General features: G+C 38.6%; 4 protein-coding genes across 4 annotated transcripts; 3 read left to right on the top strand and 1 right to left on the bottom strand.

The window, feature by feature from the left end:
* The first annotated feature begins 318 nt into the window (after positions 1–318).
* On the top strand, positions 319–1,740 carry LOC129787054 (serine hydrolase-like protein). Its single transcript, XM_055822353.1, has 2 exons — positions 319–499; positions 569–1,740. The coding sequence occupies exons 1-2, from the start codon at positions 479–481 to the stop codon at positions 1,493–1,495; spliced, it is 948 nt and encodes a 315-aa protein (XP_055678328.1). The 5' UTR covers positions 319–478; the 3' UTR covers positions 1,496–1,740.
* Positions 1,741–1,873: 133 nt separating this feature from the next.
* On the top strand, positions 1,874–2,621 carry LOC129787052 (protein CutA homolog). The gene is made up of 2 exons (XM_055822351.1): positions 1,874–2,004; positions 2,091–2,621. The coding sequence occupies exons 1-2, from the start codon at positions 1,958–1,960 to the stop codon at positions 2,494–2,496; spliced, it is 453 nt and encodes a 150-aa protein (XP_055678326.1). The 5' UTR covers positions 1,874–1,957; the 3' UTR covers positions 2,497–2,621.
* A 766-nt stretch (positions 2,622–3,387) lies between these two features.
* On the top strand, positions 3,388–14,930 carry LOC129787048 (bifunctional glutamate/proline--tRNA ligase). Its single transcript, XM_055822346.1, has 5 exons — positions 3,388–3,534; positions 3,680–4,808; positions 6,937–7,942; positions 9,386–11,775; positions 14,684–14,930. The coding sequence occupies exons 1-5, from the start codon at positions 3,492–3,494 to the stop codon at positions 14,844–14,846; spliced, it is 4,731 nt and encodes a 1,576-aa protein (XP_055678321.1). The 5' UTR covers positions 3,388–3,491; the 3' UTR covers positions 14,847–14,930.
* On the bottom strand, positions 14,414–16,276 carry LOC129787049 (NAD-dependent protein deacetylase Sirt2). Its single transcript, XM_055822347.1, has 2 exons — positions 16,146–16,276; positions 14,414–16,086 (listed from the first exon to the last, which is right to left on the bottom strand). The coding sequence occupies exons 1-2, from the start codon at positions 16,261–16,263 to the stop codon at positions 14,924–14,926; spliced, it is 1,281 nt and encodes a 426-aa protein (XP_055678322.1). The 5' UTR covers positions 16,264–16,276; the 3' UTR covers positions 14,414–14,923.
* Positions 16,277–16,321: the final 45 nt, after the last annotated feature.

The following is a 16,321-nucleotide window of genomic DNA, read 5'->3' as shown; positions in this document are numbered from 1 at the left end:
CAATGTTGTTTTATTTTGTCAATAAATGAAGGATAATGATGCTTGTTTGGTTAAAAATTGAAAGGACGCCAACTTTCAGGTATGAAAAAAGGACGCTATTCGGCGCCATTTTAATTTTTCTATGTATTTTGAACGAGATATTCTATGTTGCTATCTTATTAAACTTTTAACTAAATTAAAGGAAATGGATTTAGAGTATTTAAAACACTAAAACTTCTCTAAATAAACGAAATAAAGCAAATCTAATAGAAAAGATCTGCGAAAAATTATTTTGTTTTCGATATTTCATAAGAATTGGCGGGAAAAAACATAGAAACTTTCTATACGCGTATTTTTGACGTGCAACACCGAAAAAAACGCGCGGTAAGGGGAGTAATAAATTGATAAGTTATGATGGGAAAATAATGATTAGTATATAACTATTCAAGTGGTTTTCAATGACGTGCAAATCCACCAAGGCAGTGAATTAATAGAGAAAATGAGCCAGCGAAGAAAATCCGTAAGATTAATGAAAATCTCTGAAGTTTATAACTAAAAGCTTTTCATTTAATGTTGCTTCACTTTCTAGGAGTTCACTGAAGTAACTATTCCCGTTCCCTGGGGCAAGATTTCGGGAAAATGGTGGGGTCCTTCGGATATAAGGCCCATTTTATTGATTCACGGCTGGCTGGATAATGCTGGGACTTTTGATACTTTCATCCCACTCCTTCCGAAAGATCATTTCAGCTACTTGGCTATTGATCTTCCTGGGCATGGTTTATCATCTCACATTCCAGAAGGGATGACCTACACCCACTACGACTATGTGTGGACAATCTATCGCATTCAGAACACCTATGGATGGTCAAAGATGTCTATCATTGGTCATTCATTGGGTGGAATACTGGCCTTTCTCTATGCTGGCCTGTTTCCGGACCGAGTTGATATGATTGTGACACTTGATTCACTAAAACCCATCACAGACTCTGAATTCCTCATAGATATGCTAAGAGGACAAATTGCAAGACTCACAACGGAGATAACAAATCATCGTTCAATAAAAACCCAACCAGCCTACACTAAACAGGAACTAATTGAAAGAATGCGAGCTAGTACGTATGATTCCGTTTCACCGGAAGATTGTGAATATCTGTTCAGGCGCGGGATCAAGGAGAGCTCAACACAGCCAAATAAATTCGCCCTCAGAAGCGATGCAAGAGTCAAAGTGATACACCTCATGTCGTTCTCACTAGATAGTTGCATAGATTTAGTGAAGCAAATAAAATGTCCATTCCTGTACATCCGTGCAGATGGGCAGGCCAAGGAGGCACCAGAAGATTCAGACAGAGAAGTTCGACGAGAGGAATTTATGGATAAATTTAGAAAGACAAACAAACATTTTCACTACGTTGTTGTTGATGGAAAGCATCACGTTCATCTATCACAACCAGAACGTGTTGCAGGAATCGTTTCGGACTTTATCCTTGAGTATTGTGGACCAAGTAGCAAAATCTAGGATGTGTACTTAAAAGTACAAATGTTCTCCAAAGAACAAGGCTAATACAACTAAGAGAATTGCTTTAAACTCTAAATTTTGTGGTAACCGGGTACGGGTTCAGGTATATACTTATTAGATATTCATTCAGGTGATTATTTTTTTTAATTACTGATAATCAGGAAAGAAGGTTTCTATTTTCTTCTACTTTAAGGACTATTATAAAATCTTTTAAAACAAAGATTAATAAACAAATATTTCTCGAATATCTGCTTTTCATTTTTTCTATTTTCAGTATTTAACTTTAGGTGCATGTTTAGTTAAACCTTGACCCCCTATGTGAGGTTATTTACTAGACTTTTTAACGAACTTTCCGCATCGTCTGAAAATCGGAGACTCTCGTGCCGGTGTCTCGTGCTTATCTTTTTGTTTTCATTCAAGCGATAGGAAAACATCTCTCCGTAAGAGTTCCTTTTATCGTTCATGCAAATTGGTTTAATTGCGAAAATTCTACTCACAGTTGCAATTGGGTAAGTTAACGAATAAGACTGAGGTTTTCTTGTAAGAAATTCACTTCCGGCCTTTGAGAAATTGACGATTTTTTGTCAACTTTCAGTGCGGCTTTTAGGCGCTTTCTGCCCCTAAAATATAACCTTGCCACAATGTCATCATCTTCCAGCACGTACGAGCCCGGAACACATTCCGTGGCTTTCGTAACAACCCCCGATGAGAGTTCAGCAAAGAAATTAGCTCATCTACTTGTAGAGAGGAAGTTAGCGGCGTGTGTTAATGTAATCCCACAGATCACGTCGATTTACGACTGGGATGGGAAGATCAATGAAGACAATGAAGTCCTCTTGATGATAAAGACACGGACTAGTCGTGTCGATGAGATCTGCAAGCTCGTGAAGGACAATCACTCATACAGCGTGGCAGAAGTTATTTCACTACCCATTGAAAATGGGAATCCGCCCTACATGGAGTGGCTCTCCAAGACTGTTCTTGATGTTGCTAAGAAATAGTTTTGGACTTACCGGATGAAGGAGCATTTTTTTGACTACATTATATATATTTTCTTACCAAATTGCGTGGGTGTTTAAGAAATTCAATAAATAGTAATTGTGCGGGTGTCCAGTTCTGAAGCAGATTGTCTTGAATTTCTTTTGTTGACTTACCTCCATTTCCGGTTAATCCGTGCTTCATAATAAGAATTTTTACTTACCTGAGGGATTAGATTATTGTCGGTTTATTTACACCAAACTAATGGCTTTCCTGACTGAAGGTAACCAATCGTGCTCCGAAATGAAGATGAAAGAACCTCTCTATTCACCATCCTCCTTGATTTTTGAGGCGCTCTGAAATCTTTTATCCTGTTCCTTTAGGCTCTTAACTGTTCTACAGAATCCCTTATTCTTGGCTTTCTTGTTTTATTGATTTACCTTTCTTTGCAAATAATTTCCAGCAACCACTATCGGTATTTGATTTCCTGAAGATCTTTGATTTCCTGGCAGGATCTTTCTACTTTTCCTTTGATCTTAATCAATCAGGAAGCTTCTTATATTTCTTTTTTTATAAGATTACTCAAAATATCTCGCGGGCTTTTCTCCAGAACGAGAAATTGCAAATTTTACTCACCATTTTTGATTTTTTACTCACAAATGGCTGATGGCGCCTTCTTCACAAACCTTTTTCTTTTTTTCATTAATTCTTACGCTTAACAGTTTTATCATGTTTCACATAGTTTTTAGAGTCTTAATCCCATTTTTAAATAAATATTTTTAACATTTATTGTGCAAAATTCACAGAAAACTCTTTATTTAGCGTTCTTTCTGCCGATTTTGCTTCTGAAAATTCTCAACGTTTTTCTTTTGTAGGTTAGGTTAATTTTCGATGTTCTTTATTCCTCCACTTTCTATGTTTTTCCGTCTTGAATGGTGCCACGAACAAATTTTTCGTGTTGCATTTTCCGCAAAAGTACAGTGAAAACCTTAGTGATTCACGTGAAAGTGATTTGAAAATGGCTCTGAAATTGACTTGCAACAAAAATAATCCCCCAATTGGTAAGAGATCTTGAGAAAATTAATAATTTTCCTTTGGGTGTATTTGAGGTTATGAATGCTGCTCATTTTGGGATGAAATTCTCTGCAATTTTTTATGGAATTGTGAAATTATTGAGAATTCATGGGATTTGTGTTATTTTTGCAGGTGCTCTGGCTGCGGGGGAGCTCTCGAAGGATGTCCGGAAGGTGGAAGTTGAGTGGAAGAGCCTTCCGGGAGATTTCCAGGAAGCTGCCGGAAGGAATGATCTATTGAGGAAAGTTGCTCGCAGTGCTCCATCTGCGGGGTTATATGATGAAAATGATGCCCTGGTGGCGACTCAAATTGATCACTGGTTGTCATTCAGTTTGACTTTCAGCACAAATCCCTCCGTTCAGCTGGATTATCTCAATAAAACTCTCGCCCCAGTGACTTATCTGGTCAGCAATCGCCTGACAATTGCTGATTTGGCGGTTTTCAATGCAATCTACGATAATTATGCAAAACTGAAGGAAGTCGGGATTCCAGTGAATGTACAGAGGTGGTACGATCTGATCCTTGCCCAGGATTGTGTGCAGTCTGTTATTGCTGGCTTGCCGAAGAAGGAAGAGGGGAAGGAAGCACCAACAGTGGCGCAGGAGAAGTTTGGCGATCGCAAACAGGAAGGGAAGTTTGTGGAGCTTCCTGGAGCAGAAATGGGGAAGGTTGTTGTGCGATTCCCTCCGGAGGCGTCGGGTTACCTTCACATTGGTCACGCCAAGGCTGCCCTGCTCAATCAGTACTACCAGGAAGCTTTCCAGGGGAAGCTCATTATGCGCTTTGATGACACAAATCCCGCCAAGGAGAATGTTCACTTTGAGAAGGTTATCCTGGAGGATTTGGAGATGCTGCAAATCAAACCGGATGTCTTCACGCACACTTCGCAGTACTTTGATCTCATGCTGGAGTACTGTGAGAAGCTCCTCAAGGAGGGAAAGGCCTACGTGGATGACACTGATCCGGAAAAGATGAAAAAGGAGCGCGAGCAGCGAACGGAGTCAGCAAACAGGAGCAATTCTGTTGAGAAGAATTTCTCAATGTGGCAGGAAATGCTCCAAGGCAGCCCACGTGGGCAGCAGTGCTGTGTCCGTGCCAAGATTGACATGAGCTCCCCCAATGGATGCTTGCGCGATCCAACGATCTATCGGTGCAAGAATGAACCTCATCCACGCACCGGAACAACGTACAAAGTCTATCCAACGTATGATTTTGCCTGCCCCATCGTTGATGCCATTGAGGGAGTCACCCACACACTCAGGTTTGTCTTCTTTCTCATTAAAATTTGCGGAGGAATTCCAAGGAATTTAATTAGTTGGTGTTCCACTTCGTGGCCAACACCAAGTATTGTAATCGTCGGAAAAACCGACCACCTCAGATCCAGCTCAAACTTGGTATGAGCACGTTTTAGACATCCCACATTACGAAAATGGTGGTGGAAAATTTTTGGTGTCATGTTATTTGCGTACGTTAACCATGCGTACGTTACCTTTTTCGAGTGCATTGCGTACGTAATTTAAAAACAATTAAAGACTAATAAAAAAGGTCACTACCTGCGCCAACAGGTCAACTTACAAACAAAATGAAACATACCATTTTCAGCAACATCAGCTCAGTTCTTGCTCTTTAACGACCCAAGCAACACGGGTTTTCACGACTAGTCAAAACTATTTTTCCAATATTTTAATTATTATTGCTATTATTGTATTCTTGTTCAAAATTGAATCATATAAATAGTCATCAACAATTACTCTACGATTTTTCAATAAAATAATGCAAAAAATTAAAATACTTGGTACTTTTTAAGAAAAGTAGTCGTAGTGTTGTCGTAGTTCTGACAACATTTTGTAATAAGGATACGTAAAGTTGTGGGTAGTCGTGAACATAAAATTCAATTTTTGCTTCATCTTTTAATATAAATGACATTTTGAAATGATTTCATCGTTGTAATTTACTTATAAACAATTCATGGATACATTTTAGTGCAAAATGTTAATTAACATCACAATAAAACGCAATTAAAGAGAAACATGCGAATGACCACCAAAATGAAATCTTAAAGAAGTCATAATGCGTTGAATAAAATATTGAATATTTCCCTGCTTATTATTTGATTAGAGAAACTAATTTTACATAATAATTTTATCTACTGCATTTTATCCTTGGAATATACAATTTTGGTTTTACTTCTTTAATAAAAAATAACTGAAAATAAAAAAAATATTTATTTGTAACCGACTCATTTCTACGACAACCAAAAATAAGTCTTTAAGAAGTCGCAACGGACGCAACATTTACTGCAGTGTACCAACTACGGAAGAATTACTACCTGACTTAATTGTTTTTTAATTACGTACGCAAATGTACACAAAATGAACCACGTACACCCACATTTCTATAGAAAACTTCAAACCCGAAGTCTCTATCTGTTACCGTTCTCGAGATATAAGACAAAGTTTGGACCACCGGCAGGCCGGCCGGATCAAAAATTTGGTTACGTTATAATTCCGGCGGCCTAAAGCAAAAAGTGTTTTTTCGATATATCTCGAGAACGGCTTGACCGATTTTGACCATCTTGGTATCAAATGAAAGGTATTGCGAAGCCCTACAACTATCTAGAACATTTCAAGTTCCAAAAACATCCGCAAGAGGCGCTAAAATCTAAAACAAAAATTGCCTAACTTTAAGGGGTAATATCTTCGAATCCCCATTAGGCAAATCTTTTAAATTTTGATATGTTGTAGCTTGACTCAATATCTTTCACCAGTCCAAAAAGGAAGAAATTTTATGTCGCCGTTTAGAAGATATAGCCATTTGAAAAAATCTTGAATTTGAAAAGTTCTAAGAGCCATATCTCCTGCACTGCTTGACCGATTTTGCTCGTCTTAGTATCAAATTAAAGGTTTTGCAATTCTTTACAACTTTCTAGAACATCAGAACCCTCTAGAACCACTTCTTCGAGACAAAAAACGCCAAAAACTGTTTTAGTAAAACAAAAAGCCGCCATTTTGTGTTCTAGATGTGACCTTGAAAAGTATCAAAATTTATCCCATATTCTGGCTTATTTTAAGACCTTTCCATAACTAGTCAAGAAATTTCTGTAGGTCTTATAGAACCAGAGATATGACCATTTTTTGCATCAAATTACTGAATTTCACGAAAAAAAATCAATTTGCCTACTAATTCTGCTCACAAATCGCATTACAACGCATAAACAAACTTTTACACGTTGTGGGACACCAACTCTTATAACTGGACGCGTTATGATTGACTTTCTTGTTTACTTTGCAAAGAAACCCGAAACGATCACAGTGATGGTCGTAAAAATTGCAAAAAGAAATCTTCAAAAGAAAGGAGTTTTGAAGGATTTTTTTTTGGTTATTTTGCAGGACAATGGAGTATCATGACCGCGATGATCAATTCTACTGGTTCATTGAAGCCCTGGGGCTGCGTAGGCCGATAATTTGGGAGTACAGTCGCCTCAATATGATGAGCACGGTGCTGTCGAAGCGCAGACTAACGTGGTTCGTCGATGAGGGCCTCGTTGATGGCTGGGATGATCCACGTTTCCCCACTGTGCGTGGAATCCTCCGCCGCGGGATGACGGTCGAGGGGCTAAAGCAATTCATCATTGCCCAGGGATCCAGCAAGTCCGTTGTCTTCATGGAATGGGACAAGATTTGGGCATTCAATAAGAAAGTCATCGATCCCATTGCTCCGCGGTACACTGTCCTTGAGAAAGGTAACACAGTTGTTGTGAATGTTGCCGGAGCTAAGAAGGAAACAATTGAGGTTCCAGCTCATCCGAAGAATGAACAAGTTGGGATGAAGAAAGTCGATCTGGGGCCGCAAATTCTCATTGATTACGCGGACGCAGAGACGCTGCAGGAGGGTGAGAATGCCACCTTCATCAACTGGGGCAACCTGCTGATTAACAAAATCAACAAAAGCGACGGGAAGATCACCTCGGTGGATGCGAGCTTGAATCTCGACAATAAAGACTACAAGAAGACCGTTAAGTTGACGTGGTTGGCACAGCTTCCACCCACAGACTACCCCCCAACATTCTGCGTGTACTTTGATCATATCATCAGCAAAGGGGTGCTGGGAAAGGATGAAGACTTCCGAGACTTTATTGGCGGCAAAACACGCACGGAAGTTGAAATGTTGGGAGATCCGGAGCTGAAGAAACTCAAACAGGGTGACATTATTCAGCTTCAGCGACGAGGCTTCTTCCGTGTGGACGTAGCGTATGCGCCAAAGAGCGAGTACACGAATCTCGAGACTCCAGTGGTGCTCTTTGCCATTCCGGATGGGCATCAGAAGGAAATGCCAACAGCGGGGCCACCTAAAAAGCAAGAAGCAGCCCCAGCGAAGAAGGCCAAAGCACAAGCGGTAAGTCATCCATCTTTTTTTCTTAGATACCTTTCAATTGAACATTTATCTTGATTGAAGCATTTTGTGGTTCAGACAAGGGGCGTTTAACTAAACGAAAATATTCGGATGATTTGCTAAAGAAATCAAAATATTCAGCAGAAGAAACTTTTCTTTTTTTTAATCTCAAATTTGTAGAGATTGAGGAGTAAAAACCGAAAAAGTGCTAAATTCTACACAAAGAAGTGAAATTCAATTTAGTACTTATTTGACTTAAATTTAGTACTTTTTCCGATTGAATTCAGAACTTTTTCAGGTAGAATTTACCATGTTTTCAACTTGAATTTAGTATTTTTTGTGTTAGAAATTAGTACTTTTAATTACTGAATTTAGTACTTTTTCGCCTGGATTTTAGTATATTTAAAAATTCAATCTTAAGAAGGTAAGTTAAATAATTAAAAGTACTAAATTTTAGCAGAAAACATACTAAATTCCAGTTGAAAATATAGTAAATTCTTGCTGAAAAAGTTCTGAATTCAATCGGAAAAAGTACTAAAAAGGCAAATAAATACTAAATTGAATTTCACTTCTTTAGCTAGAATTTAGTACTATTTAGGTTGTTACTCAATCAAATTCAAGACTTATAGTAAATTCTAACTGAAAAAAAAGGTTTGAATTCAATAGGAATAAGTACTAAAAAGACAAATAAGTACTAAATTGAATTTCACTTCTTTAGCTAGAATTTAGTACTGTTTAGGTTTTTACTCAATCAAATTCAAGACTTATAGTAAATTCTAACTGAAAAAAAAGGTTTGAATTCAATGGGAATAAGTACTAAATTTAAGCAGAAGAGTACTAAATTGAATTTCACTTCTTTAGCTAGATTTTAGTAGGTACTATTTAGGTTTTTACTCAATCAAATTCAAGACTTATAGTAAATTCTAACTGAAAAAAAAAGGTTTGAATTCAATCGGAATAAGTACTAAATTTAAACAGAAAAAGTACTAAATTCAATCCTGAAAAGTACCCAAAGAACAGTAAATTCAAACTTGAAAAAAGTACTAAATTTTAGCTGAAAATGAGAATATTCAGATCTTTAGAAATATTGTGATTATTCGCTAATCTTCGGATTATTCGCCAAAACAATCAAAATATTCGGCAGATAAACACCCCTTGGGTGAAGAAGAATGAAAAAGTGAAAGGAAGACTCGCGTTGTGCCACGTTTTATTACGTGGAGAGACCTTTACACTGCCTTTGCGATTTTTAGGAACGTTTTGTTCCTATTTTTGCACAAAATTTAGAAAAAAATTAAAAAGTTTTTAAACAATTTTAATTTTTAGAATTAAAACGAAAAAAAAATTTTAAAAAAAGTATTTTTTCTGAAAGTTGACCCTATTTTGCATTCTGTCTGTTTAAGAAATGATTCCCCCACTTTATCAACTGTATTAACTTTCTTTCTCCAGGCCCCAGTTGAAGCTAAACCTGCCACGGAGTCGCCCAAAGAAATTGATCCAGTTGAGCTGAATGAGAAGATTATTGAGCAGGGAAATCTCGTGAGGAAGCTCAAAGGCGACAAAGCTCCCAAAGCTGATGTTGAGAACGCTGTGAAACTTCTTTTGCACCTCAAAGGGCACTACAAGGAAGCAACAGGGCAGGAGTGGAAGCCTGGGTGTGTTCCTCCAGCTGCTACAGCTCCTTCCGCAGCTCCTGCAGAGGACGCTGGAGAGATTAATGCAAAGATTGTGGCTCAAGGGAACTTGGTGCGTGATCTGAAGGGTAAGAAGGCGTCAAAGGAAGAAATCACGAAGGAAGTGAAAGTTTTGCTGGATTTGAAGGGGGAATTTAAGAAGTTGACAGGAACTGAGTGGAAACCAGGGCAGGAGACTCCTCCACAGGAGGCCCCGAAAGTTGCAAAGAAGGAGGAAAGTTCATCAATTGGGGAGAAGAGCAACGATCCTCAGGAGATTAATGCTCAGATTGTTAAGCAGGGAGATCTAGTGAGGAAGTTGAAGGGAGATAAAGCAGAAAAGTCAGCAATTGAGGGTGCTGTGAAGATCCTTTTATCGCTAAAGGAGAACTACAAGACAGCCACAGGGCAGGATTGGAAGCCAGGGTGTGTAGTCCCGGAAAGTAAGTCAGAAATGGCGTCAAAAGAGAAGACTCCCGATGGTGGGGATGAGCTCACTGCCAAGATTACAGCTCAAGGGGATTTGGTGAGGAGTTTGAAGTCCTCTAAAGCTCCAAAAGGAGACATTGATGCTGCCGTGAAGATTCTTTTGGATCTCAAAGCTGAGTATAAGAAGATAAATGAGAAGGATTTCCCAACAGGAGATCGTGGTGGGAGGAAAGAAGTTCCCAAGAAGGAAGCACCGAAGAAGGAAGATTCAAATGCTGAAAAGAAGGATAATCGTAGGAAATTCCATGGGAAGCCCAAAGGAGGGGAATCCCAGTCGAGAGAGGGAACACCTCCGGAAGAAACGTCTGGGGGATTGAAGAAAGTCACCCGCTTGGGTATGGAGGCGAAAAAGGAGGAAAATCTCCCAGAATGGTACTCCCAGGTCATCACGAAGGGAGAACTAATTGAGTATTATGACGTTTCCGGATGCTACATCCTCAGGCATTGGTCATTTGCCGTGTGGAAGGCCATCAAGACGTGGTTCGATGCGGAGATCACGAAACTCGGCGTCAAAGAGTGCTACTTCCCCATTTTTGTTTCACGGAGCGTGTTGGAGAAGGAGAAGACGCACATTGCGGATTTTGCACCGGAAGTAGCGTGGGTAACAAAGTCCGGGGAATCTGATCTGGCTGAACCAATTGCCGTTCGTCCCACATCGGAGACAGTGATGTATCCGGCTTATGCGAAGTGGATTCAATCGCACAGGGATTTGCCATTGCGCCTCAATCAGTGGAATAATGTGGTCAGGTGGGAATTTAAGCATCCTCAACCCTTCCTCCGGACACGTGAATTCTTGTGGCAGGAAGGGCACACAGCCTTCATGACGGCCAAGGAAGCGCATGATGAAGTCTATGAGATTCTAGATTTGTACGCCAAGGTGTACACAGATCTCCTGGCCATTCCCGTAGTGAAGGGCAGGAAGACGGAGAAGGAGAAATTTGCCGGAGGGGAATTCACAACAACCGTTGAGGCTTTCATTTCAGCCAGTGGGAGAGCCATTCAGGGGGCAACGAGTCACCATCTTGGGCAGAATTTCTCGAAAATGTTTGAAATTGTCTACGAAGATCCCGAGACGAAGCTGAAGGAGTTTGTCTACCAGAATTCCTGGGGAATCACAACAAGGACAATTGGGGTGATGATTATGGTGCACGCTGACAATGTGGGGCTCGTCCTGCCACCCCATGTGGCCTGTATTCAAGCCATTGTCGTTCCCTGTGGCGTAATAGCCGGCATGAAGCCTGAGGAGAAGAATCAGCTCTATGGGAGCTGCAAAACCCTCGAGGAGGAGCTGCTGAAGGGCGGAATACGCGCTGAAGGGGACTACCGTGACAACTACTCACCCGGATGGAAGTTCAATCACTGGGAACTCAAAGGGGTTCCCGTGCGCATTGAAATTGGCCCCCGGGATATCAAAGCGGAGCAATTTGTGGCCGTCCGGAGGGACACAGGGCAGAAGATAACAATCAAGAGGGCCACAGCAGTGGCAGACTTGGCTGCTCTCCTGGAGAACATTCACGAGAATATGCTGGCAAAGGCAACGAAGGATCTCAATGATCACAAAAAGTTGACGCGCGATTGGAATGAATTCGTCAAGTATCTCGATGCAAAGAACATCATCCTCTCGCCATTCTGCGGGGACACAGCGTGTGAGGATAAAATCAAGGCAGACAGTCAGAGGTGAGTGATGAAAATAAATTTCTTCTTTAAATGTTTTGGATTCGATTTCAGCGATGTTTTGATTTTTTTCTTAACACTTGGAGGATTTTTGTGGACACCGTGGCCATTTGGAGTTTTTAAATCGTCATAGATTAAAATCTATTAGACCTATCGTGATAATTATCACGTCTATTTGTAGGGAATTTCAATTACTTATGAATGCCGGAAGTGGTCAGATAGTTACTTAGAGAACTGAAGAAAGTGATTATTCAGGCGCATTAAGAAAATTAGCAAAATTGTAGCAAAAAATTTTATTTGAATTGGCAATTTTGCACTGATTTTACGCAACTTTTTTTTCATTTTCAATTTTTTTGATAAATTATTTAGAAATTGACTGCATAAATACTTGAAATAGATTAAGCATTAATTAAATTTTCAATCCTCATTCAATAAGCAGATCTACAATTAACAAAACATTTAATATTTGACCTTTTTATTATGATGGACACTGTGACCATTTTGATCTTCCGCGTAGGTAAAAAGTGTTCGGTCCTCCAAGTGTTAAAGGAGTTTTTGGAAGATTAGGATGTGAATATTTTTTTCTAAAAGAGGGTGAGTAGGATTAGTAAAGAGAATTAATTTGAAACTCATAAAAAAGCTGAAAATTAGAGCTTAAATTCAGTAGAAAACATTATTTTAGCCTTATTTTTACAATTCGTGGATTTTGGAAAATTCGTATTTTTGGATTAATCAGCCAAGACGCATTTTGTGCTATAAAACTTTCCATATTAGGTATAGATATATCTAAAATAGGAATAAGACGTAAGAAATGTTCTTTAAACTCTATTTCGCTCTCTTGAAATGACCCCCGAAAGATCTTTTTTTTTATTTTTTGATAATTTTTTTAATCAGAATAATGATTTTAGGTGTTAAGACTACTTACTATAATTATTTTTCTTTAATACAAAACCATAAAATGATTTAAAAAAAACAGCTCCTTATAAAAGGAAAAGTTTTTCTTTTGATTCAAAGCCGAAATAGTTATTATTTTCTATTTTTTTTTATAAAAAAAATAGGATTTTTGTGAATTAGTTTTGAAAAAAATCTACGAAAACTTATTTATCTTTTCAATATAAAAAAATCATTCTAAGATTTTCTTTTAAGGAAAAAAAATGTTTTAAGGTAATCTAGACATAAACCATCAAATCAGCCTATAAGAATTTTAATTTTTAGAGTAATTCTAAATCTAACTTAAACACTAAAAAAAACATTGAAAGGAAAGTTTTTGAAGTCTGGAAATTAGCGCTTTAAATTGTATAAAAAAAAAGACCAGAAAGTTTCTTTTATTTTTTATAAAACATATGTAGTCTAGTCTAGACAAACACTAACCATAAAATCAAGCACAATACATCCTGGATATGCTAAAAAAGATGTTTTGATGAAGTTTTATAGGGGAAACTGGGGTAATTCGGTGAATTTTTGGGAGATATTTTTTCCTGAGTTTCATGGAAATATTTGAGATTTCCCATGACAGCTATCTTAAAGGAAATTTTTCGGGCTACAACTTTGTCTCAGACGATTTTTCTCTATCTCTATGGGAAAATACTTTTTCAGGCCATTTTCCAAACCCTTACACATTTACCTGTTCCAAAAAACCTGGGGTAAAATGGTTAATTGCGTTTTTTGTTCGCTAATCTTAATTTAATGAAATTATTTTGGCAAGGCACTATAATATCTATTGAGAATGAGAGATTTGTGTACCAATTAAAACTTTTTTTTAATAAAAAATACAAAAAATTAAAAAAACGTTAAAGTTAAGAAATTGCCTTTTTTATTTTTTTTAGTTTATAAAAATTGGTAATAGTAAGTAATTAAACATCCCAAATTGTATATAATAGTTATACTAATTAAGGGAAATTATTTTTTCAAAAATTTAAAAAGTTATTTTAAAAAAACACCAAATTCACCATTTTACCCCAAGCGGTACTTTTTACTATCAGTGTTTTACGGGAAAACTCGGAAAATTTTTTCGGAAAATCAGATTAAATTCGTGTTTAGCAATAGTTACTCTGTCTAAAAATGCATGTGGATCAAAAATATTGCAGAGAATTTCGCCAAAACTGAATTTGTAGTTGAGTGGTCAGAGTAACTTTGAGGTTCGAAAAATTTGTTTTTCAAATAAAAGCCAAAATATTGGATCAATTATTATGAAACTTTCTAGGCTTAGGCAGGGGTAGGAAGTGCAACTACTGACGAAATTAGACAGATTAGCTCCCACTGCTTCTTGAGATATTAATTTTTTTTTCAAATTCACTATTTTACCCCAGTTACCCCTAATTCTCTTTGTTTTCCTAAAAGTATAACAACTAAATAACAAAAATTTATATTTTTATAGCAAAAAATGTGTCTCGGCTAGATTTTATGGATTCAATGATCCAAAAAATATTTGGTTGGAATTTTACGCGTTTTCTTCTTCTTTCACAAAGATATTCAAAGAATCTTCTAATTTGTGAATTAAAAATTAATTCTTAACGTTTTTTTATTTGTAATTTTGATATAAATTTTATTTAAAAAAAATCTTATTTATCCAAGAAAAACTGCAAAAGTCGGAAGATTTTAAAGACATTAGAAAAGGAGAATTCAGTAAAACAACTTGGAGTTTAATTTGCAATTTTTGTAAATTTATTTAATCGAAACGTCGCTGGAATCTCCTTATAATTGCGCTTTTTCCCATCCTTTAATTGCCTCTTAATGCATTTATTTTCCTTCCCATTTTTCTTTGATTGATTTTTTAAAATATTTTTAAAGACTTGTAATGTATTTTAAAACCCTTTTAATCTAAAGAATTTTTTATTGAAAACTTTCGCACAATTTAAATCTAAAAATTCGGAGTTTTAAGAAATAAATAAATTTTCTTTTTTTTTCACAGAGAAAATGCGGAGTTTGTGGAACCAGGAGCCCCCTCAATGGGTGCCAAGACACTCTGTATCCCCTTTGAGCAGCCAGAGAAGCTCTCCGATGCCGACAAGTGCATTCATCCAGAGTGCAAGAACAAGCCCATGGCGTTCACACTTTTCGGCCGGAGTTACTAAACTAATTAAGGAACGATTGAAACTTTATATTCTCAGTGTTTTAAAATGAATTTTCCTGCGCAAAATAAAATGAAATCTTAATCAGTTTTGCCTTTTTCCGCTTCTTTTGATTCCTTGGGGGGCTCTGAAGTCTCTTCTTTGGGTTCTTTTGAAGGTTGAGCGGGTTTTTTGGGTTCTTCGGTGGATTCTGCATCAATCCGGGCGTGTTCTTGCTTTACGAGATCGCGGAGTTCATCACCAATGCCCAGCTGGTCAGCAATTGCCTGGACACCGTCATCGCAATCTCCCAGCCAGGCGACATCGCGTCGACTTTCGGGCATTCCGAATTCCATTTTCCCAGCGCTGCTGCGCGTGAAGAGGCTCCAGATGGTGTCACGATTCCCAACGAGTTCTCGATTGACCAGCAACCGGACGCACGTGTCGTTCACCTTGTCCGGCAGGGAGGCAAATGGTTGTACCTCCAGCGATGTGCCCATGATGATGAGGAGATCGCAGTCGCGGAAGTCTTTCTGGGGGAGTTCGTAGAACTCCATGGGGAGGTTCTCGCCGAAGAAGACAATATCGGGTTTGACGATCCCATTGCAGCTGGTGCACGTGGGCACACGGTCCGCAAAGATTTCCTCCTTCATCCATTCCATCGTGAAGGCTTTGCGGCATCCGAGGCAGTGATTCGTGAAGAATGTCCCGTGCGCCTCCACCATCTTCTCCCCCGGAATCCCAGCAATCCTCTCGAGGGTGTCAATGTTCTGCGTGTAGTGCCTCCGGAGCCATCCTTTGTCATGCAGAAGCTTCACAAAGTAATGACATGGAGTGGGCTTGAATGTGCCAGGATAGAGCTCCTTGGCCAGCGTGAAGAAAGGCTGTGGATTGTCCATGAAGTAGTCCAGTTCGAAGATAGCTGTGGGATGGGGTAGATTGTACTTCTGCAAATTGCTGTAGAGTCCCGTGTCGGGGCTTCTAAAGTCCGGAATACCAGCTGATGTGGAAATCCCAGCCCCGACCATTGTCACAATATTCCGGAAGCCCTTTTCCTTCCAGTGCTGCATAAGGCCATCAAAATCCACCTTTTCGAGCACTTTTGGTGCCCTCCTGGCATCTGCTTCGTCATCTGCACCACCACCGCTCGAGAGAAGGCTCAATTTCTCCGCCAGGAAGTTCCGGATGGCTTCCACGTCGAATTCCGTCGCCCGCGACGTTGAGGGTTTTTCACCTCCTTTCTTCTCATCCTTTGGGGGATTTCCTGAACAACGAAAGGAATCAATTAGTTTGAGGGATGAAGAAAAAACTCCTTCAACTCACCCTTGTCCTCGGACATTGCTACTTGGGCAGGAAAAGTCAGGAATTGGTGACCTTTTAGCGCATTTATAATGCGCTCAATTGAATTGAATCGATGATTTTTGCAAAACAATGGTGACATATTAAGGAATTGAAAATGGCATTGAAATTTATGAAAAAATGGAAATTTTCATTGAAAA

Source organism: Lutzomyia longipalpis, chromosome 1 (assembly GCF_024334085.1).
Source record: "Lutzomyia longipalpis isolate SR_M1_2022 chromosome 1, ASM2433408v1".
In the NCBI taxonomy this organism is placed as follows: domain Eukaryota; kingdom Metazoa; phylum Arthropoda; class Insecta; order Diptera; family Psychodidae; genus Lutzomyia; species Lutzomyia longipalpis.
The sequence above is the reverse complement of the archived record's forward strand: the minus strand, read 5'-3'. Positions and strand labels throughout refer to the sequence as shown.